Consider the following 27,171-nt stretch of genomic DNA (forward strand, 5'->3'; position numbering starts at 1 on the left):
GTTTGGTAGACCAAAAGTGTGAATTCCCTCAGACCTGGTGGGTGAGGCCACGAGCAGCGCCGATTGGAGACCACGGGCGAACAGTGCTTAGCTGCGGGTGCAGAGATGGGTAAACCCCAGGGGAAACAAGCTGGGGCAATCCCAGAACAAGACGAAGACCAGTGAGAACAGGCGCGGGCCAGCCCGGAGCCCCTGCTCCACTCGGATCCTATCCAGCTGCAATTGTCTAGGATCCTGGAGGCCATTTATGACATGAAGGCCATGTTCTACCAGGACATTAGCACAGTAACAGTGGGCCTTGGGCTCCTTCGAGCGGAACATCAAAAACTCAATGAAAGGGTGAAAGTGGTGGAATCGGGGCCTGAGGACCTATCGCCTGCCCACAAAGCCCTTATGCAGCAGGTGGAGGAATTAACCAACAGGGTCCGGACCTTGGAGCGCCGAATGGAGAAGGACGAAGTCATCGAAACAACGTGTTGATACTTGGCCGCCCAAGGGGCTTGAAGATGGAAACATGGTGGTGTACCGGGAACCATGGTTCAAGGAAGTGGTGGCCCTTGGGGCACTGACGCAGTTCTTCACACTGGAAAGGGCATCCAGGGCCACCCTTCGCAACCAGTGGTGGCCAGACTGCTGCACTATAGAGACAGACACATCCTCCTGTAGAAGGCCCATACAGATGGTCCATTTTTAGAGAACAATGCTAAGGTCTTGATGTGCCCCGACTATACCCTGGACGTCCAACGAAAGCACGCCTCATACCTGGAGGTCAAGATAGCGCTCTCAGAGAGGAGGGTATCCAGTATTCTCTTTTGTTCCCCGCCAGGCTCCACATTGTTGTAGATAAGACCCACTTCTGCAACGATCCCAAAATGGCTTGGGGCTGGATAGAGGCCTACCGAACAGAGACGAATAGGCCAGGGCCTAAACCCCGGCGGGCGATAAGGAGCAGGCGCGCTCGGCGATGATCTGCGCGTATCGCGGTGAAGAAACCAAATTCCTCGCAGACAGAATGAGAGGGAGCTGCAGCACTACAGGCGGTTGCTGAAATTGCCTAGAAGAGTGGCTCCCCATCTGAAGTGGGGTCGGGATCCATGAAACGGACTGATGGTTCGGAATCGGATACCTCATGCAGGAACAGCCATGAACTCCCAGAGGTGACCCTGAACACGGTAGATGACATTATATAATGAGATGGTCACCCCGGATTGGTTATAACTCTAGGTCGGTGCGGACGGCGCTACCACGCATCACAAAAGGGACTCATAGTTTTGCTGAACTCCACGCAGCCTTGTTATTCCACGATCCCCTTGAAGGCTCACACAGACTGGTTTTGGCCTTCGATGCTTTGCACTACAGTACATTTGGAGTTTGGACAGATGGCCGTTGCCAGGATGCTCTGGGGCTGGGGAGTTGTAAGTTTGGACTTATATGTTTGCTTTGTTATGTTCCTCATGTGTGCGAGAATACTCTGCTTTAGGCCTTAAAGGGACTAAAAAGGGAGGGAGACCCCAGTGGGAGGGGAGTCCGGACCTACCCAAAAGGGCAGTTTTGTACCAGGGCCTGAAAGTACTTGCATGGAATATTAGAGGGATGGTATCTATGTCCAAGCACGACAATATACAGTTATTTGAAGCGTAGGGGAATACAGATGGCGCGGTTGTAGGAGACGCACCTCATGCAGGTGGATGTGGGGAGTCTAAAAAGGAGATGGAGAGGGCAGATCTTTGCCACTACGTTTTCCAGCATACGCACGGGGGTGCTGGTATGCGTCCGTCGGGGGTCACATTTGAGGCAACATGTAATTGCAGAACATACGTGATCTCCTTCTATGCAGATGATTTGTTGATATACTTTTAGTGAGGGGGCAGGCACTGCCTTCGTACTTCTGGAAAATGTTGGTCTCTGGGTTACCAGAATAAAACACATCTGTTCCGAGTGGCCGAGGCCTCCCTTAGACCGGGGGAGCTTTCCGAGGAATATAACTGCACCTCCAAATATTTGGGTATCCAGATTTTTTTATTCACTGGAAGATATGAGTGAGGGCAACTTGGGCAGGGCGCTCTAGCATGGCCTTTTGGACTTCACTGCGACACCCACTGATGGCCAGAGTGTCACTGACCAAAATGGTCATGATGCCCCGCCTCCTGTACTACTTTGCTAATTTACTGGTGCTGATGCCAGCAGGGTGGTTTCGGAAGCTGGATGCGCTGGTACGAGAACTTATCTGGGCAGGCAGTAGACGCAGAGTATCACTGCAGACCCTGCAATGCACAATGAGGGAGGGTGGACTGGGCATGCCTGTTTTTGAATTTTACCAGCTGGCTGCACAGATACACTGGGTGGCCCAATGATGGGAGGGGGTACACCAGGAGGGGACCTACCTGCCGGAGCAAGGGCAGCACCCACGCCAATTATTGGCGAAACTGCTCAACCAAGCCACAACAGTCCCATATAACCAGACGTTACAGTCCACAGCCCTGCAATGTTGGAAAAGATGCATGACAAGATTGCCGACCACCCCGAGATACTCCCCGATGCTACAGCTGGGTATGGTTGCCTTACGGTGACCTGCAAACAATCTTGGTGACAGAGCAACTGGCGCCCTGGACAGAGGCTGGGCTAGAGACAACAGGAGATTGCAACCTAGATAAATGTTTAATTCCCTTTGCTGAATTAGTGGAGGGGAGTGGCCTTTCCCCCCCCCTCCCCCGGCCAGTTCCTTTCGTACGAGGTGATGGCATGGACGTTCGGGAGACTGTGGGGAACGGGAAGAGATGAGTCAGCAACGCATTTGGTTCTCTACTCCTTAAATCACACTGGGTACAGCAGGGCACCAAATGAAGTGGTTTTATGCATCACTTCGCGAGGCGTCCTTGTCTATGATGCACAAATTGAAGGATGGATGGGAAAGTTCCCTGAACTGGGCGCTTACTGATTCAGAATGGCATAGAGTACTGGAGTCTCTCAAGAAGATATCTTGTAGCGCCCGTCTCAAATACCTTCAATTCAATTATGTACAAATGACATACATGACCCCCCACTGCCTTCAGGCAGCCTGTGGAAGAGGTTCGAGAGGCTGCCCGAGGTGTGGCCAACTGGATGCAGACTTTCTCCATATGACCTGGAGCTGTGCGTCCCTACAAAGTTTCTGGGTAACAATACTAGCCAAGATCAATGATACGCTAAATCGAGAGCATGACCACTTGGCAAAGGTATGCCTACTCGGCCTATATCCTAGACCGCCTAAGCGCAGTGGGGAATACCTTTATTGATCGGTCCTTGGCACTGGCCAAGAGGCGAATTGCGATTAACATGGAAATTAGCCACGGGACCACAGTACTACATGGACACAAGAAGTGTCTAGATGGGCTGAGGCGGAGGGTAGAGCACTGGAGGAACTGAGGGAGCTGCACCAGAGCCCAATTGCTGAGACATGGAGGGACACATTGTTTAACGGGAACCACCGAGTTGCCCTAATAGCGATAATGGTGAAAGTGGGTCCTCCACAGAGTAAGAAGCGAGGACACTGGGGAGATGAGAGGGGGAGACATGGCAAACGGCACACCAGGTACAGGGAGTGCTGAATCTAGGTCCCCCCCCCCTCAGCCTATATCACCCTATAATCCCCCATGACTATATAAATGATAATAATACACATAGTGGTACATGGGTATAGGGGCCTGATCGACATCTAATATAGGCTAGATGTCCCTGCCAAGAAGAGAGGACACTAACTCGCCCACCCTTGCCATAGTCAGATTTATGGGCTCCCGCAAGCAACGTTTGAGGCTGTTCTTTAAAAAAATATATATATAATTTGATAATTAGTGAATCTTTTGGCATACTTGTTGCATGGAGTTGCCGGTGACTCCCACAGCACTCCCTATTAGTTAGTGGGCCCCATAGAACGATGAAAATTACACGAGTAAATGCAGCTATACTTTGAGAAATAGGTGGGCCATATTAGATTAGAGCTCTTGTGAGATACACAGGGGCGATCAGACGATTATCGGAAAACGTCTTAAATACATGCATTACTTGCCACCTATTACATAAATGTGACACAGTAATAGTGTTGTAATAGACAACCAATGCCCAAGTGAGAAATTTTTGGAATGACGTGTTTCATTTGAATTGTATGACATTTCATATCGATTCTATGTCATCATGTATGATTATAAAATACCCAAAAAATATTTTTTTTTAAAGTATGCATTCATTTTTAGATTTTAGGCACAAGTAGATTAAGTATTTTGCCCAGAGACACAGAGTGTTGAGCGCGAAGCAGAGACTCTAACCTGGTTCTCCAGTATTAAAGTTGGTAGCTCTGACTGATAGGCACATATTCACTTACTAACTGGGAAATGCTGCAGGTCCAGTGTAGTGGTCTCTAGTAGTGCCTTGTTACATTTTTTGTTTCAGTGCTGATGCACTAGTATTGGTGTCACTCTGATAGGCAGGAGCTAATCCTGTCTTGACAGATTCATGGAGCTCAGTACAATTCATGGTCTGAGCTGATTGTCACCTTAGCAGCCGCCAGTCATGGACAGTCACAGGCTGGTCCGAACCTTTAAAGACAGTGACGCAGCGCTCACCTAGACTGTAGCCGTACGCAAATCTGTTCCTCTCTGACCCCCAAGACACATGGCAAGAGGGCAGGTAAAATGTTGCGTACTTCCCAAGCCCCATAGCGCCCTGAGCAGCAGTGATGTATTGCCTGGTGGGCCCTGGCTGCTGAAGTATTGGAGAAGATAGGCAGAACTTTCAAAACATGTGGACAGAATGAGGTACCACTCATTTTGTTGGACACAGCAAGGAAATACTAAAGCTGTCAACCGCCGCTTCGGAGCCACTCAGACGCACTTCTTGCACAGATGGCAGTGGTCACAACAGTCAAAGTACGGCCCCCCCCCCCCCGGATCAGTCTGAGAGCACTGCCGGGACCTCCGTATTGTATTTGTTAATGCCACAGCTGCGATTGACCACCTGGTACACAGCACCTTATAGCTACACAGCTGTCGACAAGATGTATTTTGAGAGACAGCACAGTGCACTTCTTACGGCTTGCTGATGAAATGCAAGTCCAGTTAAGCACACCTTGTGGGGTGGGCCTGGGGTGCTATAATGCAGGACTAACATTTTAGTGCAGTTCTAAGGACACCACACAAAAATGCGTTAGTCTAGCACCTGATGTGTGGTACTTGGCAGGAGCGTGTCCTAAAGCTTCATATAGAATACCAACACTCCTCAGATGAGCTAGACATTCTGTTTCAAGTCTACATGATACAATGAGAAAATAAGGCTGTGGTACTCAAAGTGAGTCTTTCCTGACCTTCACATACGGTCCCCAGCTCAAGTAATTGAGGTCACAGGGTTGCAGTTTACTTCAGAAAGCACTGAATATTAAAAAAATATATGTTAAATTAAAGGGAAAGTGTTTATTCACAAGCTAACTGAATTAAAAGTAAAGAAGCAAATAAGGTGTCCTGCAAACCTCAATTTAGGAACACCATTTTTTATTATATCTTACAATCAAAGTGTAAAAATAAGAAATAGTATTTTCAAAATTACAAAAGAGTATTTCATTAACATGCAGAAGCGTTACACCTTAGTACATCAGAATGATAAGTGCATTCAGAAGTATTTTATTTAAAATAGATTATTTTTAAAAACGAGTGTAGAAATATTCATGCCTCCTCACACCCTGACAACGTCAATAGTGAACTAAGGGACAAGTCAGTTGCCACGCGGTACCCTCTTCTCTGGGTGTTCAGGGTTGTTATTATACATGGACAATATAGTTTATTAAATCAAACAAAGCATATATCCTGAATTCGTGTATTTGAAGGTGATCTTATAAGAAATAATGAAGAAAAAGGAGGCAAAGTGAAATTAGGCAATTGCCTAGAATCAAACAATTGGGTCAAGTGGATAAGCCGGGATTGACCATAGGTTTTCTGGTTTCACGTTGTGCAGTACTATTGCAGTTAAATTCAATCATCAAGTTACTTCCTTTTACACTTATCTCTCCCATGGTAGCGACAGCAAGCAAAAAGTCTTACCCCAAGGTGAGGTAGAGATAGAAATTCAGATACATAATAGCACAGTATTTTCAAATCTATGACTCTTCTAGAGACATGGTACTTAACTTGGTGTTATTTTGAGGGTTTCTTTCCATACGTCCCTCTATGACTCACTGACCACACCATGTATGTGATTCACTTCCCCTATGCACACCTTAAACCCCCCCCCCCATCCCCACAAAGCCCTACTCACACTGTGCCGCTATTAATGCAGCCCTTGAGCACACCACAGACCATAGTTTGCGGCCCCTGGGGAAGTGTTTGTGATATACCAATGGTATAAAGATTTAGCAGAGTGGGCAGCTATGAAAACATAGAAGTCAATCGACCTTTAAAAACAACAAAAAACAAAAAACATAACATCATTCTGTATAACAGCTAAAACAAAAATCACATTGATAAAGAAAAATATCTCTCATATGGAAAATCCATTTGGCCTTGTCAAAGAATTTTTTGTGGCAGGGGAGGTGCGGGTGGGACGAGGCAAGCAACAACATGTCAGAGGGGTTGATGGTGGGTGGCAACAAGGGGAAGGAACGGGAGAAGCAACAACTGCAAGTAACAACACACGAAGGGGTGGGGTAAGCAAAGTCCTGGGAAAGTGGAGAGGGACTGAGGGTGTGAACAACCAACAACAACGGGAAAGAAGAAACAGCTTTTGCTAATCAGCAAAAGGCTTTCAAACACCACTGCTAAGTCTTAGTGCTAAAATATATTGTGCAAACTTTTTATTTTTTGCAATAGGACAGACTGGCAGTGGGTACCTGAGCATGTAAACAAAATTATAAATGTGCGACTGGTTGCCCAACGCACCCATGTGGAGTTTCATACTGCTGCTTCCCCTCCCTAACAAAACCTCCACATACACTGGTTTGTCATGGATAAGAGGTGCAGTGATGGCTAGGAGCAAGTACCTACCTAACTAAACAAGTATTGCACACAGACACTCAGACCTCTGAGGCATGTCAGTCTGCCAATGGGGAGGGTCCGTCGTGGTCAGTTAAGTTGGATATTATTCTGTTACCATATGCGGCACCCAGGAGGCATTGGAACATAAAACTGACACAGTGGCTCTAGATCTGAGCCAGCTACAGGCAGACCGGGCTATACTGCTGGACAGAATGACAAATTGAATCCACTTTGGCCACAATGTATTGTTCAGTGACAGAACTTCCAAGAACGCATGGCGGAACTCCTTGAGGAAGTAGAATTCCTGAAATACAGGGTACAAAATGCTGAGGGATGCTCCCAAAGTAACATGCAAATCATAAGTCTCCCTTAAAATATTGAGTGACCCAGCAAGAACATTTACCTTGGGTACCTCAACACAGGTTGTGGCCAGAAGTTCCTTACAGTAGAGAGACCACAGTATTTTGGCAGCTCGGCCTAGGCCCGGCGCACCCTGCCACCCAGTAATGCGCCATCTGCCTAACTACAGTGAGGGAGACAACTGGCTCCAAGATGGACAACACCACATCCTCCATATGGTATTGAAAACAACAATATTCTACTGTTTCCAGATTTTAAAGCAGCAGTTTACAATGTCAAACATGATTTCAGGTCCCTCAGGTTAAAAGATATGCAGCTCTTTTCAATGAAACAAAAGATTATAAATGGAAGGATGTCGACTTCTTAATCGACTCGATGGCTGCAAGGACCTGGGCTCAGCAATGCGAGGAACAGTGGGCTACACGTTCCAGGCCGCCAAGGTTCTTCAGCATGAAAGAAATGGCGTGGCATACAATTTGAGAAAAAGGCAAAAGTCACCTGTGGAGCAGTCCTGCACTGGACAATAAAAGACATTAGCAGATCTGGCTCAATGAAGAAGCATCAACTACAATATTCAGAAAGATAGATCAGACACAGATAATACCAGTGCAGGTCTAGCCAAGAAAAGAGGGCAGGGGTAAGGAACCTTTACCGTAGTTAACACAGGTTACTCAAATGGATTCCAAGCACATAATACAGCACTTGCAGGGAGATTGGCACCCCAGGTAAAAGCGGAGCCACTTTAACATTCCTTGTTGCTGTCCATGGCTCTGCAAGATAATCAGTGGGCCCAGGACACACGTCCAAGACTGCAGACCACCCATTAATATTTGTGCATGCACATCCGAGCTAGGAGTTGGTAAGATGGATCATAGGATGCCACAACATATTTGGCTGCAAGAGGGAATACACTTGTTTTGGAGCTAGCCCACCATACACCTGGGCCCCAAATGTAGCACATAGGCTTTTGTACTTTCATAAGTTTACTTTCTTCATTCTTGTGCGATGGGAGTTCTAGCCCTAGCCCTTTGAGACTCCCAATGGGAGAGTTCAAAATTGTTTGTGGGATTTGTTAGTTGTGCTAAGGCTATATGGCTAAAACTGTGTACGCGCAAAAGACAGCATCTGGTGGGCACTGTTACAAATGTGCTAATAGATCGTTAACTCTGGTGTTCGGGCACCATGACAGACACTCCATTTTATGTGGCCAAAATCCTACCACCATGTAAGAGGTATGCAATGAAAGACTCTGTGACAAATATAAAATATTAACCTGGAATATGAGGAGTGGGCAACCCAAGCAAGAGATATACAATTAATTCCTACCTGCATAGGTGTGGGCAGGACACTGTATACATAAAACTCACTTGTCTAAGCTAGAAGACTCTGAGATGCACAATAAATTGAGGGGCAACTGTTTTAGAACACCTATGATCAGAGTAGGAGTTTATACCACACCTCACTCAGACTGACCAAGAGGGTGCACTTGTGGTGGTCAAAGAATTACTGGATGGAAACCGCTTGTTTTAATAAGTAGAATACTCAGCAGAATACTCACCATCTTCATTAACAGTACAAATACGCTCTCACCCTCAAGTCTGTGCCTGCCACACAATGTAATTCACAGATTCATCTATCCATCCAAGCTACTCCTATTTTTGTTCCAACATCCATTTTCACCAACTCTAGGAGGACACTACAAGACATTTGACAAAGTACCATTCAGAAGGCAATAGTTGTATGTCGCCTCCCTTTACAACTGTTCATTTTACCAAGGCAACAGCAATTAATACTTAACTCTAGTCTTTTTAGATGCTAGCAGAAATCAACCTCTTGATCTAAAACAAACAGAGCTACTAAGCACCTTCTCATCCAAGTAACAGTTTTGACTGCTGGATCATCCAATTTATATTTTGACTGCTGGCTAACAAATGGGTTAAATACACAAGAATAAAACCCTCTCTCTCCAACATGGGTGGGAAGTCTCATGCGGTGTATAAATAAAAACAGAGTGTGAATCTTTCACAGATACATCTTGGGGTAACACCTCTTTTCTTGAAAGTATGGTTGTGCTAAAAGTGGCTGATACAAGCATTTCACAATTAACGCCTAACGTTCTAAACATTCTATTAATAAACTAACGCTAGCTTTCATTTGCATCATAAATGTAAGAACAAGCAACGCTAAACAAAAAGAAACCGTGGTCCATCGCTTTCGTATGTACATTACAAAAGTACCTGGTTCTCCTCCCCAGACTGTGGTAATTTCTGGTTTCTGGAAAGCGCCAACATCTCAATCAGCTCTCTAAAAGACAATGTCCATGTTATTCATTAATAAAGTCATTTGAACCAATACTAGCCAAAAACCTGTTCAGAAAACAAATAAAATGTCTGGAGCCTTAGTACAAATGCACATTAGTACTTTGATCCAAATGTCATTTTTCCAAAGAATCCCCACATTTGTCTAGCCCCACCCACCCCTAAAAGTCCCCCCAATCTTTTGGATCCCTAATACTCTCTCACTGGCAACAAGTTGTTGGATCGTATGTAAATAAGGTAGAGAGAAGCCACTTTCTCTTGCTACCACGAGCAATACAGAACTCCAAAGCTGGTGTAAAAGCTAAATGGGCTGAGTGCCGAAACACAAATGGGCAGGCAATGGCTTTGTATCATGGGTGGACCAACTCAGCTTCTCAACCATTCAAGGTTGATAAATGAATCACCAATTCAAGGTGGGAGCTATTTTCTACGTTCAGAATGACACACAATATTTTACTTTGTTGTTGTTATAACATGGACTAAGCTAGATTGCTAAGAAACATTTAATAGAGAATGAATCAATACGTTGTAAGAAATTAGGAACTTATAGAATGTAATAATAACCACCAGCAGAAGTCAATGATAGCCTTTAGGATAAATTCGAGATCGCAGGTTTATTTTCTGAAAAGCGAGAATGTTCATGGGATTGAGGCTGAAGTTATCTGGCAGATGGTTCCATAGTACAGCGCTGAATGGTAAAAAGGGTAGCTTCAGTGTTTTGGATCTTTTTGTATTATGGATTTCTAGTAATAGTCTTGCTTTATTCCTCATCTTTCTATTTCCACCTATTATGTGGAGTTGGCTGTGAGGTTGTGGGTGTACTATACGATAGGGGTGGAGGGCCCTGTCAAGCAGTACACTTTCAGATACCGTCTTGGGTCCAGTCAGACTTGTTTACTTAACCTCAAGCTCAACCCTTGGTAGCTGTGGCAGCGAGCAGTTAGGCTTAGCAAAAGTATGTGTGAAGCATTTAACGGCACCAAACAACGAAATTAGAAAATCAAATCACATGAAAGAAAGAGGACACCAATTTATAAAAATAGAGTATATTTTTATTAATGTTTAGAGACCTTGATGAGCAAAATTCAACACAGGATTCCGGAGACACCGATTTTATAAGATATTAAAACTTTTAAATACAACTGCAAACAAGCACTGGTCACCAAAACCTTGTAAACTTTTGAAAATAGTTTGGCTACTCCAGCACGGGTGAGGTGACCAAATACAATGGACAGAGGTCTAGGGGGCCAGAGTGGAGAATTTGGACAGTTAGCTGGCCACCAGAGCGTTTTTGGAGCAAGATCCCCTTTGTATAACAACCGCCATAGGCCTTAACAGAGTGGTCCAGATGCTGAGGGATCAACTCAAGCGCCTAGAGACCCTCATTGGTGATTTGCCACACTTTATAAATCCTGATTGATTGATGTAGTCGTCCCAGACAGGAGATACCATACTATACAATGACAGGGCAACAGAGTCGGCCTTTGCAGGATAGCGCCATGGGCGAAAAGTAATTTGGCACCTTTGCTGCTGCTGAACAAAATGAAATAGCAGGGAGTTCCTTTTGTGCTCTGAGATCTGTCCCGGACGGATTACCTCAGACGTGTGACTGATACAGCCTTAAAGAACGATAGGCAGACGAATACAGCACTGAAGGGGGCCGCTTGCGATAGAGAGTCGGAGTTCCTGCTTACAGATGGATAATGGCTTAGAGCTCAGGCACTGGTGCAGAAATTAGCTAGCAACGCCAGATTTAAGTTAGTGCACTTTTATATTCTCTACAGGGCATATCTGACTCCAAATCACTTGTACAGGGTTTATCCGACACGTTCGGCGAGCTGTACTAGATGCAGTGATACCCCAGCAGATTTGGGGCATATTGCATGGGAATATATGCAGTTGCAGACATTTTGGGGTGGGATACAACAGGAAGTGTGCAGAGTGATGAAAGTGCTAGTGGACCACAAACATGGTCTATTAGGGTTGTTGCCTCTTTCCGAAAAGGGGAGAACAGGTTCACCCAGTTGGGCCTAGCGGTAGCATGATGACGCATTGCCATATACTGGGCCAGCCCTAACCCCACAACTGACCAAATGGAGGGCTGACTTTTTGGAGTGGGTGACTGCAGAAGAGTGACGACTCTAGAATGTACGCACTAACGAACACGTAAAATGGGACCTAGAGAGCTGGGGTAACATGCTAGATACATTGGGCAGGCATGACACAGTTCTGGGTAGCAGATTAGGTTTGGCCACACTAGAAGGAGGAAGCGCGGCCTCAGTGATCCCTGACTGAGGCTGGATTGATTGAGCAACTGCTGTTTTTGCCCGTGCGCTCACCTACTCCCTCCACAACCAGTGGGACCACTTCTGAAACATAACTGACCTAGACTTATACATAACTCCCTCACGAACACGAGTAAATAGATGGATGCTTGGGCTTTTGGATGTGTGTCCCCCTATTTGTCTGTTTTCACCTGGTAGTTCCTACTTCTGTACCTACCACGTCTATAGTGTGTAATTGCTTGAAGACACTATGCTGCACTGTCTATTTCTGTATGGACTTGAAAATTGAATATACAAGTTTTCAACAAAAAAAAAAACTTCCAACAACCCAGGTTTGCTGGAGAGTTGCTGTCCAGATTTTCATTCCTCATACCATCCGATAGGAATACAGATCTCCTCTCTCTGAGCTATTTCTATTGACACCTGCATATAGCCCCAATAGAGTTTAATGACCTTTATATAACCAGTCATTATCCGCTGACTGTCCACCATATATCACCTTGTCCAATAGGTTTCAGGCTTGGAGCACTTTGCAGGACAAAGGCTGACTTCATACTATTGAGGAATCTCTCCCTTCCTACCCACGTTGACATTCTGACCAACCAGGCTATTTTGCCTCTATGCCCAACCCAATGCCTATAGCTGTATCTGCTGCTCTGTTCTTACTAAATCTATGTTGTCATCCAAGCACACCAATGTAGGTTTACTTAGCTCTCCGGTATTATCTTTAAAATAAAAACATTTCGATTATAAAAGGGATCCGTCACCTCACGGAAAATTTTTGGGCTTCAAAGCAAAATAAGTTCCCCAGATAGGATTGATGTTATTTCAGCATCAGACATAATTTCTCTGCGGGAAACTTGGCTGTGGATCATATAGAAATGTTTTTCTTCCTTTTTACAGCAGCTATACCGTCCGCAGCAGGGTGGGCTAAAGGAGGTCTTCAGAATCTAGTACTGAATTTGCTACCAGACATTATCAGAGGGTCAGCTTCTGTTTCTCCTTATTTTCAATTTTTATGGTCATCTTTTACGGGTGGATCTGATCTGGTGGTGGTCAATTTCTAGAATAACTTGTTTGATTCATCCTACAGTCCTAGCCCTTGATGTAGGTTTGGAAGCATTTTTACGGCCAATTTATACCAATTATTTCATTTTTTGGGCTGGCAATTTCAACATTAAAAAATGCCCTCTCCCAGTAAGATATGTGTGTGCAGTCAAACTGATGTAGTGGATGAAGGAATATCACACTTCCCACACAATGTTTAAGCGAAATCATTTAACTCCCTAATTTGTAAGTATGGCCCTCTACCATTGGAAAGAAGAGCAATGATCAAATCCCCTATTATGGATATAGATGCCCAAACCATCACTGATGTCCAGATATCTTCTACTGCCAGTGACCTAGTTCGCAATTTTAGTTATTCCAACCTCTATGAATGATCACAACCCACTAGGTGCATCTATGCTTTTTCAGGCAGAAAGCCCTACAGAAACCTCGTGTTACCAACATTACCCCAGTTATTCCCAATGGTGTATGTATGAAATGGACTGGGGTAGATCCTCACTGTGTGCTGCAGAAGTGATTATCTAGAAACTCACTGGAGTTTAATTACGGTCTGTGTATTAAGGTAGTTGCTGTATGCCTTCTGTAATAAGATCATGTCCCTTAATGCACTACTTCCATGATCATTCGGACCAAGAATTAAAAAGAGCAATGGTTGGTTTGATCATCAGTGTACTCATGCATCCAAACTTCTAGGGACTGCCTTGCATAGCTCCCCTAGGGACTATTCAGTCATTAAGCAATTAAGAAAGAACTACAATCTGGCACAGGCTTCCAGAAAAGATTTGCTAAGGGGAGAAAGCCTGCTCATATTTGGTGCAGGTAGCAGAGATGATCAATGTCACCCGGTTTTGAAGCACAGCCAATACCCCATTTTTTTAAAAGCGACAAAGTACCCAAATTTACCTCATTCGTTCAACAACAAATGTCGGTTAATCATTTTTTGTACATTTTGGATTCTCAAGGATATTGCTCTATCAACTGTGGATAAAAGTGTGAACCACTTATGTTGTTGTACCCTGGCTATCACTTTGGAGGAGGTTCTCCTTGCTCTTGAACATAGGGCCGGGAGTAAGGCACCCTGCCCAGATGGTGTCAATGGCTTCAGAGCGACAAGAGATCTATGGGGACCCATTTTGACTAGAGTTTTAAATGTAGCTGCTGAGGGCATGAACCCTTCAACAGTGATTAGAGGAGTGGGCAATGGATAACTATTTTTTGGAGGCCCAGTATAGATATGGGAGGGGGCCGGATAGTGGAGCAATGTGTGAATCTCAATTTACTCATCAGGAAATACACCAAAGCCATGTCAGAGTCTTGCTAGCTTTGTTTAGACAATCTTAGCAGTGCCTTTGCTGTGGTGGACCATCGATTCTCTGGTCTACCTTACCTTCTCTTGGTGCCCGAGGGAATATCATACCTTTCTTTTCACGGTTGTTTGAGAACTTGTCTGCAAAGGTCTGTAATGGCCTGAATGGGAATGTGCCTCTTCATTTAAAGCCAAGAGGGGAATTAGACAGGGTTGCGTTCTGGCACCTTTTTTGTTTTTACTAATGGGGTTGATGGTGTCCTTCAGGCTCTGTGGGTCGATGCGCCCACAGTCGCCAGTTGTTCGGTCCTTGTGTTATTGTACGCCAACGACACTGTACTATTGTCAAGGATCCCTGTCGGCCTACAGAGACTGATGGACTGTTTTAGTGATTATATGGAGGCCAGGAAAATGAAGATTAACAAATCAAAAACATATATGATGGTCTGCAGGAAAAAGAAGCGTAGGACCTTTCATATCGGGGGTGTTCCAATTAAGAGAGTGAATTATTTTTGTTATCTGGGAATTCCATTCTCCAATAATGGCTCATGGTCTCAACAGATACAAAATGCCTGTTCGAAAGTATGCAAATTCTTCAGGTTGTCCCACAAACTTGGCGGCAGCCCAGCTAATGAAATTATTACTTTATAGACAGGCAAGAGCTCTGTCGATTGCCATGTTTGAAGAAGGACTAGGGGGTTATACACCCAATATCCCCCTCCAGGTCGAGGAGTAACCCTTTCTTAGGTGTGTGCTGTGTACCCCGACTTTCGTACCAGCTCTTACTGTCCATAAGGAAGTTGGGCTATCCTACCTGGAAGATTCCATCTTGCTGAAGCCTATACTACTTTGGCACTATCTGGGCAAAAGCTGAAACACGTTTTACCAAATCTATTAATCTAGACTTTTTAATACTAGAGTACACTTTCAATATTCTCTGGCTCTCTCACAATAATGAAACGTTTAAATCATTGTTTAACTTGCCTGTACCGCATGACCCAAATAGTACGTTTGTTTTTGACGAGCGTTATAAAGGCGTCATTTTTTCACTCTAGATATGAATAAAAGAGTCCTTCTGGAATCAAAGAAATCTATGGCTGCCTCCTACATTTCTCAGGAGGAATATTAACCATACCTTCCCTTTGTCCTGTTTGGGTTTCGGAGTATCGTGGTACTCTTCGAAAAGCGCTTTGATATTCATAAAGATACTAAGCGCTATTTAAATGCAATTACAATACCTGTCTTGAGTTACCAATACCCAGCATCATTTTATTCTTACTTGGGTGCGGTTAGGCATGCGATGCAATCTCCAAACAAAGCACACAGCACTTTATTTATGGAAATATTACTTACAACCGATTTTCCATGCACAGAATATTAGGGACCATAATGCTGCTTTGCAATATCTATTTACATTGGGGACACCCTTTATATGCCTCAGCATAGCACTCTATAAACATGGTGCGATTCGACTTATGAAAAGCATTATATTTTACCAGCTAGTGGGCGTGGCTGTTTTTTTTTTATTGTATTATTTTTTTATCTTGTACTGTATTCTGATTTTACAAGTTTCGTTATTTATTGTATACAGGTTTTTTTCCCCATGTACTTTTACGGCCATAATGATTGCGTCAAATAAAGATTTTAAATCGAAAAGCCACCACATACAATATATTGACAGGCTGTGCCATGCGACACCATATAAGCATTTTTTTTACTTTGAACCGTACTGCACAGCAGCCATGCGGTTGTACAATATAGCTAAAATAAACATGCATTTGCAATGCATACAGGTCTCGCATGTACGCGAGTTTCAGCTATTGGCATTGTAAACGACAATGCCTTTTATTTATGCTTTAAAAACCTAAACATAAATAAAAAGTAATTTCATTTACAATGCCAATAGCTCAATCTCGCGTCAATGCGAGATCCTTTCTATTGCAAAGGCTTATTTTCACTCTCTTAGATTGCAGCTAATCTCCAGTCCCCCATACGAGAGAGGGGGGGGGGGGTGCCAAAAGAGGAGGCGAGCACGTACTGGCTGAGGGGAGGGAGTGGGCAGCAAATAAGCTGATGCTGCTCCAGGTTCAGCGAGGTGCCCCTGAAACGGACGCCATGCTTATTATGAAAGTCAATTTTTTTTTTAAAAAGAGCACGCACCCGCTTTATGGTCGCTGCGCTCATTATTAAAGTACTAAAACAAAAATGCAACTGAGCGCGGCGTCCCTTAAGAGGGCGCCGCGCTCCGTAGTGAAGTGAAGAAAAAAAAATGCAACCGAGCGATGTGTCCCTAAAGCGGGCACACGCTCAGCTTACAGATACAAAATAAGCAGCCGACTTTGTACCAAGTGTCAATAAATAAAATAGTGCTCACCCACTTATAAGGCAGACCCTGTAGCAAGCCAAGTAAAAGGTCCAGTCGTTATGGGTGGTAACTAAAGGAGACAAGGCGGTACCAAGGAGGGACTAACAAGCCTTTCTATGAATCAGAAGCCAGCATTTGAGAAGTACAATGACAGAAGCCAAAGACAAATATGGGCGGAGAGTGGGCGGCAGCTTACACTACATACTCTATTACAGCATGCCTCGCAGAGTGAGCAGGGCATGCCCGCTGCCGCTAGGCTCGACCTAAAAATGGACAAAGCCAATAGATCTTGCATAGGCGAGAATTATTGGCTTTGCCAATGCTCGTTACAAACTCTGATCTTGATTTTATGAAGGAGCAGAACCATTTCAGGATATGGCCCCCCATCCCTGTTTTGCAAGAAGGGAGTTGTCAAATGATGCAGATAAGTCCAATACCACTCATAGGCAGACGTCTACTGCATTTAGCGGCACGGCCACGTTAATTACAAACCGATGGCCCATGCGCGCCGCTACTCGCTCCGGCAAGGTGGATGCTGCCACAAGCACGAATGCTTGAAAAGTGCAGATGTGAACCTGCCTGCTTATTACATTCAGATATTTCTTTAAATGCCCGTCCCCCGACAAATGAGGCGCTTTTCAGTGCCATTATTTTGGGTAATCGAAACACCTATTATTTAAAGTCCTCAGAAATGGCAGGCATGCGCCATGAAATGCTAAATTAAAAATGTTATTGGTATTTTTTAGGGCTGTAACACTATGTAACTTTTGGCAGAGTGAAATTTCTGGGGTTATTAAATATTGAATGACGCGTGAGTGAGTGGGTGAGAAAAAGTGTGCAGCTCAGCGAGTTAGATACAGCGTTATAGTTCCATATGTAGTGTATACTTTAAAGGTTCTCCAAACCGGTCCTGGAGGGCCGGATCCATGCCAGATTTTTAAAATAACTACATGTATCTAAATGGGGATATGCACAAAATCTGGCATGGATCCGGCCCTCCAGGACCGGTTTGGAGACCCGGCGCCGGCACTGATATTAACTTTACCAGTCTGTGTCTAGCGCCTGGACAATAGTGGTGTGCTTAAGCCTTTGCTGCTCGCTGCTGGACCTATTAGGAACTTCAATCATTGTTGTCATCTCTTACCTGTAGAGGCGAACAAGGGGTTTGTGTACTAGCAAAGGATGAAGGCGTGCGAATCATACAAAAGAGAAATGGAATCTCCAAAGCCCAAAGCAAAATGTGGCCACATATGGCACCTTAGGATACAAATAACAAGCATTGGCATAGCCAATAGGTCTCACCTTTGGGACCTTATAAGTGTTTAGCCATACAACAGTTGATGTTGTTGCACCAAGGATATTGTGCTGCATAACTAAGGTCCCAAAGGCAAGACCGTCCATTATTTGTTTGCTGTAACACTTTTCGCCCAAAGTGGGATGGCTATGCCCAGATGTGGGTCCCTTGCTCACTGTGCTACTGGATTCAAGCTGGCCCGGCTGAAGAAGGGTGACATACCCTGAAACCGGTCCCAGGATGCTTGTTTCTGGTCCAGGAAGGACCTAGCCAGGCAGTTCGGTCTGAACTGTTCCCATGAGGCACAGGGTCAACACTGATTTGCATATAGCTGGGTCCAAACTGGGGTGGCGTAGCGGGCAAAAGAACAATGGACTTAACCCAGATCTTTTGATTGGGGGAGAATGTTTGCATAGTCAGCATTGCGTCCATCATTTGTTTGCTGTATCACATTTTACCCAAAGGGGGATTGGTATGCCCAGACGTGGATCCCTTTGCTCACTGGATTCGAGCTAGCCTGACTGAAGAAGGGTGACATACCCTGAAACCGGTCCCACGATGCTTCTTTCGGGTCCAGGGAGGACCTGGCCTGGCAGTTCGATCTGGACTGTTCCCATGGGTCACAGGGTCAAGACTGATTTGTATATGGCTGGGTCCAAACTGGGGTGGCGTAGTGGGCAAAGGAACAATGGATTTAACCCAAATCTTTTGACTGGGGGAGAATATTCGCATTGTCAGCATTCTGCCCATTGATGCAACACGTATTTTCATCTAGTATCGTGACTGAGAACGGGGAATGGCTTTTATTTTTATTAGGATCCATCTGATTAACGATGGACTTGGTTTATCTGAATTACATTACATACCTTGTGAATTAAAAACACATGCAGTGTTTTTAATAGACCACATTTGAGAAGTTTTATCCTGAGTTCGTGTTTTAAAAAAGTATTTTCTTAACTAAAACCTGGAGTATAGTTCATAACAACACTCCTGCCCTTTTGGGTACCTCTGAAATTTTCGTGACAGTTCCATACCCATAATTAGGCAGCCATCAGTTCAGAGCTTTCAACTGATGTACGAATGCTGACTAACCCCAAACAACTCCTCCCTCTCCTCTCCCTCTATGCACCAGCTCCCCCAGCTCTATTTCGTCCATTCTGCTCTAGTCCCATCCTCACAAACTGGCAACCGCCCTCTGTTTCCCACCCCCTCTCCTAATCCCTTTAACCTGCCCTATTCTTCTCTAACAATCCCTTTATCCCCGTCACTCACCCACACTCTATCTAAACCCGCTTTCGCACAGTCTCTGACACACATATCCTGCTCTGGTATCACGCATTATCCCTGACCCTTTCCAGCAACTCTTTACCTATTTTTTTTTATTCCTTTTTAAATTGGAGTAATTTATTTTTCACCTCCCCTCCTTTGTAACCTATTTTCCATTTTCTGGTCCTCCAGAACTGCGAGGTCATACGAATGGCAATAGAGTTATGCAAATATGATCATTCAACTGCAAACAAAAAAACATAAGTAAAAACAATGTAATTTACTACACCAATAGCTCTAACTTTCATAAATTCAAGACAGATTGCATTGCAACTGCTTAATGGTTGGCATTCGTTAATAGAACCTGATATTTGTGACTCCTTTGTTGCTCTTTCAGAGCATGTAGTGTTTCAGGAGTTTGACTTTTTCCCACTTTGATCGTAATAGACATTATCACAATAGTAAAAACGGACTTTACATCTACGAATGGAGACTTAATATTCCAATGGTAGATCTTCAATGAGACTTCAAACTAAAAGAGAACAGCTCGCGCTTGGGTGATCAACATGGGTGTCAGATTCTACACAGGCAATCGCCAGCAGCATGTGCTATACTTGGCAGACTAAGAGGGATCTTGAGGAAGTAGTGGTGTTGCAGGAAAAGTGCCTTGCTCTCATAAAACGAACACCAATAGAAAAATCTGAGGAAACCAGTCTCATGGTGGTAAAAGTAAAACAACCATGTAGAATATGATATGGCATTGCCCAGCACTCACAACGATTAGCATTTATTAAGTCAGTTACGTTACAGCATTAATGACAAACTAAATAGAGCAATAATTTTTCTCAAAAACAAATATTTTCCAGTTGTAGTGGTGTTTAATTTTGCTGAATCTTCCAATCAAATGCTAATGGTTGCAATTTTGTGTAGCAATTTTCTAACATAGGCTGCATTTTTCTTAATGAACCCCTTAAGCAATAACTGACATAAGAGGAGGACAAGATTTTTTCAAACGGATTATTTAATTTTCACTTTTGCGGATGTAATGCACCTACAAAGTAACTCCACTGATGCGTTTTTTTTGTTGCAGCCGGAGGTGCATTTGCAATGCAACAGGTCTCGCATTACTGTAAATTTGAGTTATTGGCGTTGCTGATAATAATACTACACCAATAGCCCAAACTTTCAGTAATGCGAGAGCTATTGCATTGCAGAGCAATCACTGCACTTGCGCTTTAAGCATCTTAAGCTAAAGCGGGAGTGCTGGGATTGCTTCAAAAGTAAAGAAATAGAAAAAAAAAAAATCTATTACTTTACTTTTGAAGCTATTGCGGCACCCGCGCTTTAGCTTAAGATGTTTTAAGCATGGGTGCTGCCATTGTAACAAAAGTAAATAAACTGAAAAAAAGACATGCGGCAGAGTTCAGCACCGCAAATAACAAAAGAAAGGTGCTACTGCCATTATTCTAGCCCAGGTGTGCCGCACTAGCTACATAAAAAAAATACATGTTGCGGGAGAGCGTGTCAAGCCTGCAAAAGCAGGCAGGAGAAAGACATTTAATAAAATAGTGCTCCAAGGCTGCACTTAAAACATAATGCGTAACAACACATGTAACAAGGGGTGTCCTCATGGAAGGTTACAAGAGAAAAGGTAGAACTAAGGAGGGACTACTAAGCCTATTGACCAAGGAAAAGCCACCATTTACAAAGGACCATGACAGGAGCCAATTAAAAAGTTGGGCGGAGCTTCATGCCCACATCCTGAATACAGCATGTTCTAAAAGACAGCGCAAGTACTGCCTAGGCGAGAACTAAAAATTGGATGATTATAGACAAGGAGATAAGGGCAACCTGACTCCATGTCAATTAGTGGTAAATCCCTGGTGTTTAGTGTGTTGACAGAAGACTCCTAGGGATCACGGTATCACTCATTCCAAGTCAAAAAAAGACAGACGGTGAAGAAAAAAGGGATTGTCAACCCCTCCACTTTCCTCACAAGGGGGTTCTATTTTTAAAAGTAGAACCACAAGAGAAGTGTCAGAACTGATGCATAAAAACTAGACTTCAAACCACTTGTCTGGCACAAACTCCAATGACTATAGAGTGGGACACAAGCTCCGTTAGAGGTTGTCCGTATCCCCAGCCTGCTCCCCACGCCCCTTGTCAGGGTTTTATCATTCCAGTAATGTCCACGAAAATGTGTCTCAACAAAATAAGCCCCCCTTGCTGAGCTCCTGCTACTATCAGACCTGTCCTAGGCCATCAGCCTCCCATAACTCAGGAATTAAACAACAAAAGCAATTCATTTCTGAAAATAATGGTAAGCGATTTGCTAATTTTGTGATAGGGTCACTCAAAGTGCCAAATGCAAAAATGCTACACATATGCCATGTGAGAACTTGACAACTCTGAATCTTGTCAGGATTAACACATCCTCTTCAGCTTTGAGAGTAGCTTTGGCACCTTACACATGGCTTTAAAAGACACAAATCCCTGTGGTCATCAATTAATAGTGCATGATAAAACACTGGAGGAAAATCTTACTTCCTCCAGAGGGAAGAGTTTTAATTGTCCGAAGCCCATTTGACCTTAAGGATGTTAATAGATCTATACCACTAGAGTGCCCAACCTAGGCAATTACAGTGAACCATGCTTGGATAATGCACCGCGACGATAGGTGAGTCTGCACTGGACAACAGATTTGTGGATAGTTTGCTAACAGGGTACTGTGACTGCAGTCAACCTATGGATCAGGAAACGGAGGTGATGTGAGCCACCGACGCAAAGTACTAGAAACCGTTTCACAGTATAAGCTGCTCGCCATGGACGCCATCGCTGAGTGGTGGGAAAGGAATACTGAGAGGGCCTAAAGGTACGCTTTAAGAATAGGACGTTGTGGAAATGGCTTACGTTTCTTATAATGTGATCTCATTTTGCCGAACCATTTAGCCCTAAACGACTGACCCCATAAGCGAACAGAGGGTGAATAAATTTGGCAGCCAGAGACCACATAACTTACACAAAGGATCAAAAGAAGGACAACTGGATAAAAGTTTCACGTCGTACATGGAAGGGAAAATACGTGACAGCATACCGTATTAGTGTTTAAATACAAGTGCTATTATCTACATTCAGAGAAACCAATATGAGCACCGAAGCTGCTGTGAACAAACAATAAAGGTAAAAACTGTAAATCACTGGTCAACTACATCAAACATTATACGAAGTTTTGTAATTATTTCCCTACATGCGTAAACATTAGTGTAGTAAGCACTGGCAAACGACATTAAAGCATGTTCGCCTGTAAAGCCTGCTTTGCTGTGAGTGCACCTTATGGCCGACAACGGAACTGCTAGCTTAGAAGGGGAGCCACAAATGTATCTCTGAACCTGAAACAGTTGTCGCTCACCGGCATAGCACCTCCAGATCATCCAGCGTGGACAATAGCCTCTCCTTCGTTCCGCCCTTCTCTGGTACACCGGGCACCACAGCAGCCATGGCTGTTTTGTGTTTCTACAGCTCCCTCTGTCGCCGTCATTGAAGAAGAAAGAGGACTTGAATTGGGACAACTAGACAAAGAAGACGGACAGTAAAAAATATAGACCCAACTGCAAATCGTCCTGATTCAATAACGCCATCTTGGAGTGAATTATTTTTCGAAGACTGAGAACGGCTTGATAGCGAATTAACGTGTTGTTCAATTAGCATTTCGAGTTGGGAGTCATTAGAGCGCTCTACAACATATTAAAAAGTACTTTCTTCTAATATTTACTGCTGTATTTATTCCTGCTGCTCAGCCCGGAATGTTTGGTCTGAGAGCTAGTTAGAATGTGAGTGTGTAAGACTGTCAGTTGGATGAAGGGCTGAGCGGCAGGAGGCTGCTCCTGGTGGTGGGGGTCTATCCTCTTCTTCTAATCTTACCATCATACCTGGAATAAAGCACTTACAAGCCACATATTACAATGGCTTGGGGCAGGTAGGCATGGCGGTGGGCCTGGGGTGGGGGGGCAGTATGGCACAGTGGGTAGTTAGCAGAGGCCCTTAAAACAAAATAGCACTCAACTGTCACTCAGGCATCGACCCATACCCGATTGGCCACTTTGGCAATCCAACGCTACCGGCCAGAATATTAAAAACAAGCATTTGCAATGCAATAGGTCTTGTGTTATAAAAGTTTGAGCTGTTGGCATTGCTAATAATAATGCAACACTAGCAGCTCAAAGATTCAGTAAGGTGAGACCATTGCATTGCAATTGTTTTTAAAAAATAACATTTTTATATAGCACAAACTTGAGTGAAAGGTGCCTGGTGGAAGTGTGCACTGACGGCTGGTGGGGTGTATGCCTGGTGGAAGCGTGCACTGACGGCTGGTGGTGGGTGTGCCTGGTGGAAGCGTGCACTGATGGCTGGTGGTGTGCATGCCTGGTGGAAGCGTGCACTGACGGCTGGTGGTGTGTATGCCTGGTGGAAGTGTGCACTGACGACTGGTGGTGTGTGCGTGGTGGAAGCGTGCACTGACAGCTGGTGGTGTGTGTGCCTGGTGGAAGCGTGCACTGATGGCTGGTGGTGGGTGTGCCTGGTGGAAGCGTGCGCTGACGGCTGGTGGTGTGTATGCCTGGTGGAAGCGTGCACTGACGTCTGGTGGTGTGTATGCCTGGTGGAAGCGTGCACTGACGGCTGGTGGTGTGTGTGCCTGGTGGAAGCGTGCACTGACGGCTGGTGGTGTGTGATGGCTGGTAGTGTGTATGCCTGGTAGAAGCATGCACTGCCTGCTGGTGGTGTGTGTGCCTGGTGGAAGTGTGCACTGATTGTTGGTATTGTGTGTGCCTGGTGGAATCGCGCACTGATGGCTGGTGGTGTGTGTGCCTGGTGGAAGCGTGCACTGACGGCTGGTGGTATGTGTGCCTGGTGGAAGCATGCACTGACGGCTGGTAGTGTGTGTGCCTGGTGGAAGCGTGCACTGACGGCTGGTGGTATGTGTGCCTGGTGGAAGCATGCACTGACGGCTGGTGGAGTGTGTGCCTGTTGGAATTGTGCTCTGATGGCTGGTGGTGTGTGTGCCTTGTGGAAGCATGCACTGACGGCTGGTGGTGAGTGTGTCTGGTGGAAACGTGCACTGATGGATGGTGGCGTTTGTGCCCGGTGGAAGCATGCACTGACGGTTGGTGGTGTGTGTGCCTGGTGGAAATGTGCACTGACGGCTGATGGTGTGTGTGCCTGGCGGAATCGTGCTCTGATGGCTGGTGGTGTGTGTGTCTGGTGGAAGAGTGCACTGACAGCTGGTGGTGTGTGTGCCTGTTGGAATCGTGCTCTAATGGCTGGTGGTGTGTGTGCCTGGTGGAAGCATGCACTGACGGCTGCTGGTGTGTGTGCCTGGTGGAAACTTGCTATGATGGCTGGTGGTGTGTGTGCCTGGTGGAAACATGCACTGACGGCTGGTGGTGTGTGTGCCTGGTGGAAGCGTGTACTGACGGTTGGTAGTGTGTGTGCCTGGTGAAAACGTGCACTGACGGCTGGTGGTGTGTGTGCCTGGTGGAAGCGTGCACCGACGGCTGGTAGTGTGTGTGCCTGGTGGAAGCGTGCACTGACGGCTGGTGGTGTGTGTGACTGTTGGATGATGTGTCCACCTATAGGCTAGCGTGGGAGTAGTGGCCTTTATTTGATGTGCCCCCTCTCTTACAAGTGAAGGCAATAATCTACTCCTGCAGTGACAGGCGGCACTAGTTGTGTCCTCTGGATGATGCCAAGCTTAATTGCTGCATTCTGTGGGTGGGGTGTCAGGATTACGTTCCACAGGATCCGGTCGTTGTTAATGGGGGTCCACCTCCTAACGTTACCAACTCCCTTGATCTGAGAACACAGGGAATTGGGACCATTAAGCGAGGGAAAACAGGAACGGGGAGGGGTCTGCTGGGACAAAGGCTCTGAAACGATATAAGAACAAACATATACAGGTAAGTAAGACTGTGGCAAGAAACAACTACTCTCTTCAATTCTCGCTAGGGAAAGCAACACCAATCACAACACCCATACACACCTGAACCACAATGTCAATGAATACCCAGCAAAGTGATTCAAAGGAACATAAGGAAGGCTTTCCCACTCCTTTCACCAGTAAGTAATCACTGATGACATCAGGACGAAGAAGCACAGTATAAATAAAGGAAAACCATATTTCTTAAGCAGATGGGATATTATACGCCATATCCAGCTGGGAGCAATGAACAGTGCAAGAGAATGAGACCCAGTAATAACCAGGTCGATCCGTAGCAATAGAAGTCAATCCGAGACCTCAGAACACAAGAGAAACAAAATAATCCACGGAATCACGGCAGCAAGTGGTTGGCCCACACACTTTGCTCCGCTACTTACGAAGGAATGATTAATCATTACACGGTAACGCGTGGCTAGCCGGCACACAGCGCTCCGCTTCAGGAATGGGAGGTCAGGTAAAAACACGGTATCATGTGGCAGCCACCACTATGATCCGCGAGGAAAGTCTAGGCGTACACAGCAATGACTACGCTTGGCCAGCCGGCACACAGCGTAAGAAGAGAACGAATTAGGCGCAGCTGCGCTAGCCCTCGGAGCCCCGAGAACCAGAAGAGATGCAAACACCGGCAACGTGTGGTCGGCCGACGCACAACGTTCCGTGTTAGTAGGCGCTGGATAATCACTCACCACCTCCAACCAGCTGGAAACAGACTGTCACCAACACAGCGGGGCATTGAGCAGCAAGGCAAGCCTCCGGACCCGTTCCTACGGACCTCGGCAGAAACCGGAACACAACAGAATTACGCGCATGAGCCGAAGCGCGTTCTGACGCTAAGTAGCTTCCTGAAGCAAAGGCTCATGGGAGATGTAGTTCAGAAGTTCGTGAGCTAGGTAGGCGCAAGGGGAGCCCGATCCCTGACAGTAGGTCCTCCTCCCTAGCGCCTCCTAGGACCAGGCTTAGTCGGGAAACGAGCATGAAAGCGGCGCACTGCCGCAGGAGCATGAACATTTCTCTGTGGCTCCCACGTATCGTCCTCATCCGAATAACCTTTCCAGGCTACCAGGTACCATAGTCCTCCTCTACTCCACTTGGAATCGCGTATGCATCTCACCTCGTATTCATCCCCGCCATCACCCAACACCGGGGGGGCCGCCTTCCTCGCATAAGTCAAAGCAGGCTTCAAAAGGCTGCTATGGAATACGGGATGGATGCGCATACTGGCAGGCAGTTCAGCTTGAACGCCACAGGGTTTACCTTCTTAATGATGACATAAGGACCTATGAAACGTGGATGGAACACGCTACGCAGTTTGAAGCGTATATTCCTGGTAGAGAGCCAAACACGATCACCCACCTGCTAATCATGTCCTTCCCTTCGATGAACATCAGCCCATCGTTTGTAAGCCACTTTGGCCTTGGTCAAATGCGTGATGAGCTGTTTCTGTACGGAGTGTAACTTCCTCACTCTGCTGTGAACAGAGGGCTGAGCAGACACGCTCTCAGGAATCTTGACCGGAAGAATGTTAGCGTCCACCCCATATGTGGCATAAAAAGGGGACATGCCAGCAGAACAATGCCAAGCATTGTTGTATGCCAACTCTGCCATCCAGAGTAATGACACCCACGAGTCCTGAGCGATATTGGCATAACAACGGAGGTATTTCTTCAGTGTCTGGTTAAGCCTTTCCGTTTGGCCATCCGTTTGAGGGTGGAAGCTGGTGGACAAAGACGACTTAATCCGTAAGGCCGTACACCAATACTTCGAGAATCTGGCTACGAATTGTGGCCCTCTGTCAGAAACAATGACCTCGGGCACCCCATGCAAACGGATCACTTCTGTGAGTAGGAGTTGGGCCGTCTGACCAGCTGTTGGTAGGTTGCTGCAAGGTATGAAGTGACCCAGTTTGGTCAAGCTGTCCA

General features: G+C 45.5%; 1 protein-coding gene across 1 annotated transcript in view; it reads right to left on the bottom strand.

Moving 5' to 3' along the window:
• The window catches only part of MED4 (mediator complex subunit 4), a 129,223-nt gene extending 106,420 nt beyond the window's left edge, over window positions 1-22,803 (bottom strand). Inside the window, exons 1-2 of the mRNA XM_078657331.1 lie at window positions 22,667-22,803; window positions 9,593-9,659 (exon numbers count right to left, since the gene is read on the bottom strand). Coding sequence (XP_078513457.1) covers window positions 9,593-9,659; window positions 22,667-22,755 — 156 coding nt within the window. The 5' untranslated portion in view covers window positions 22,756-22,803. The remainder of the gene's footprint in view (window positions 1-9,592; window positions 9,660-22,666) is intronic.
• Between the last annotated feature and the right edge of the window lie 4,368 nt (window positions 22,804-27,171).

The sequence above is a fragment of the Lissotriton helveticus genome, chromosome 8 (assembly GCF_964261635.1).
Source record: "Lissotriton helveticus chromosome 8, aLisHel1.1, whole genome shotgun sequence".
Taxonomy (NCBI): domain Eukaryota; kingdom Metazoa; phylum Chordata; class Amphibia; order Caudata; family Salamandridae; genus Lissotriton; species Lissotriton helveticus.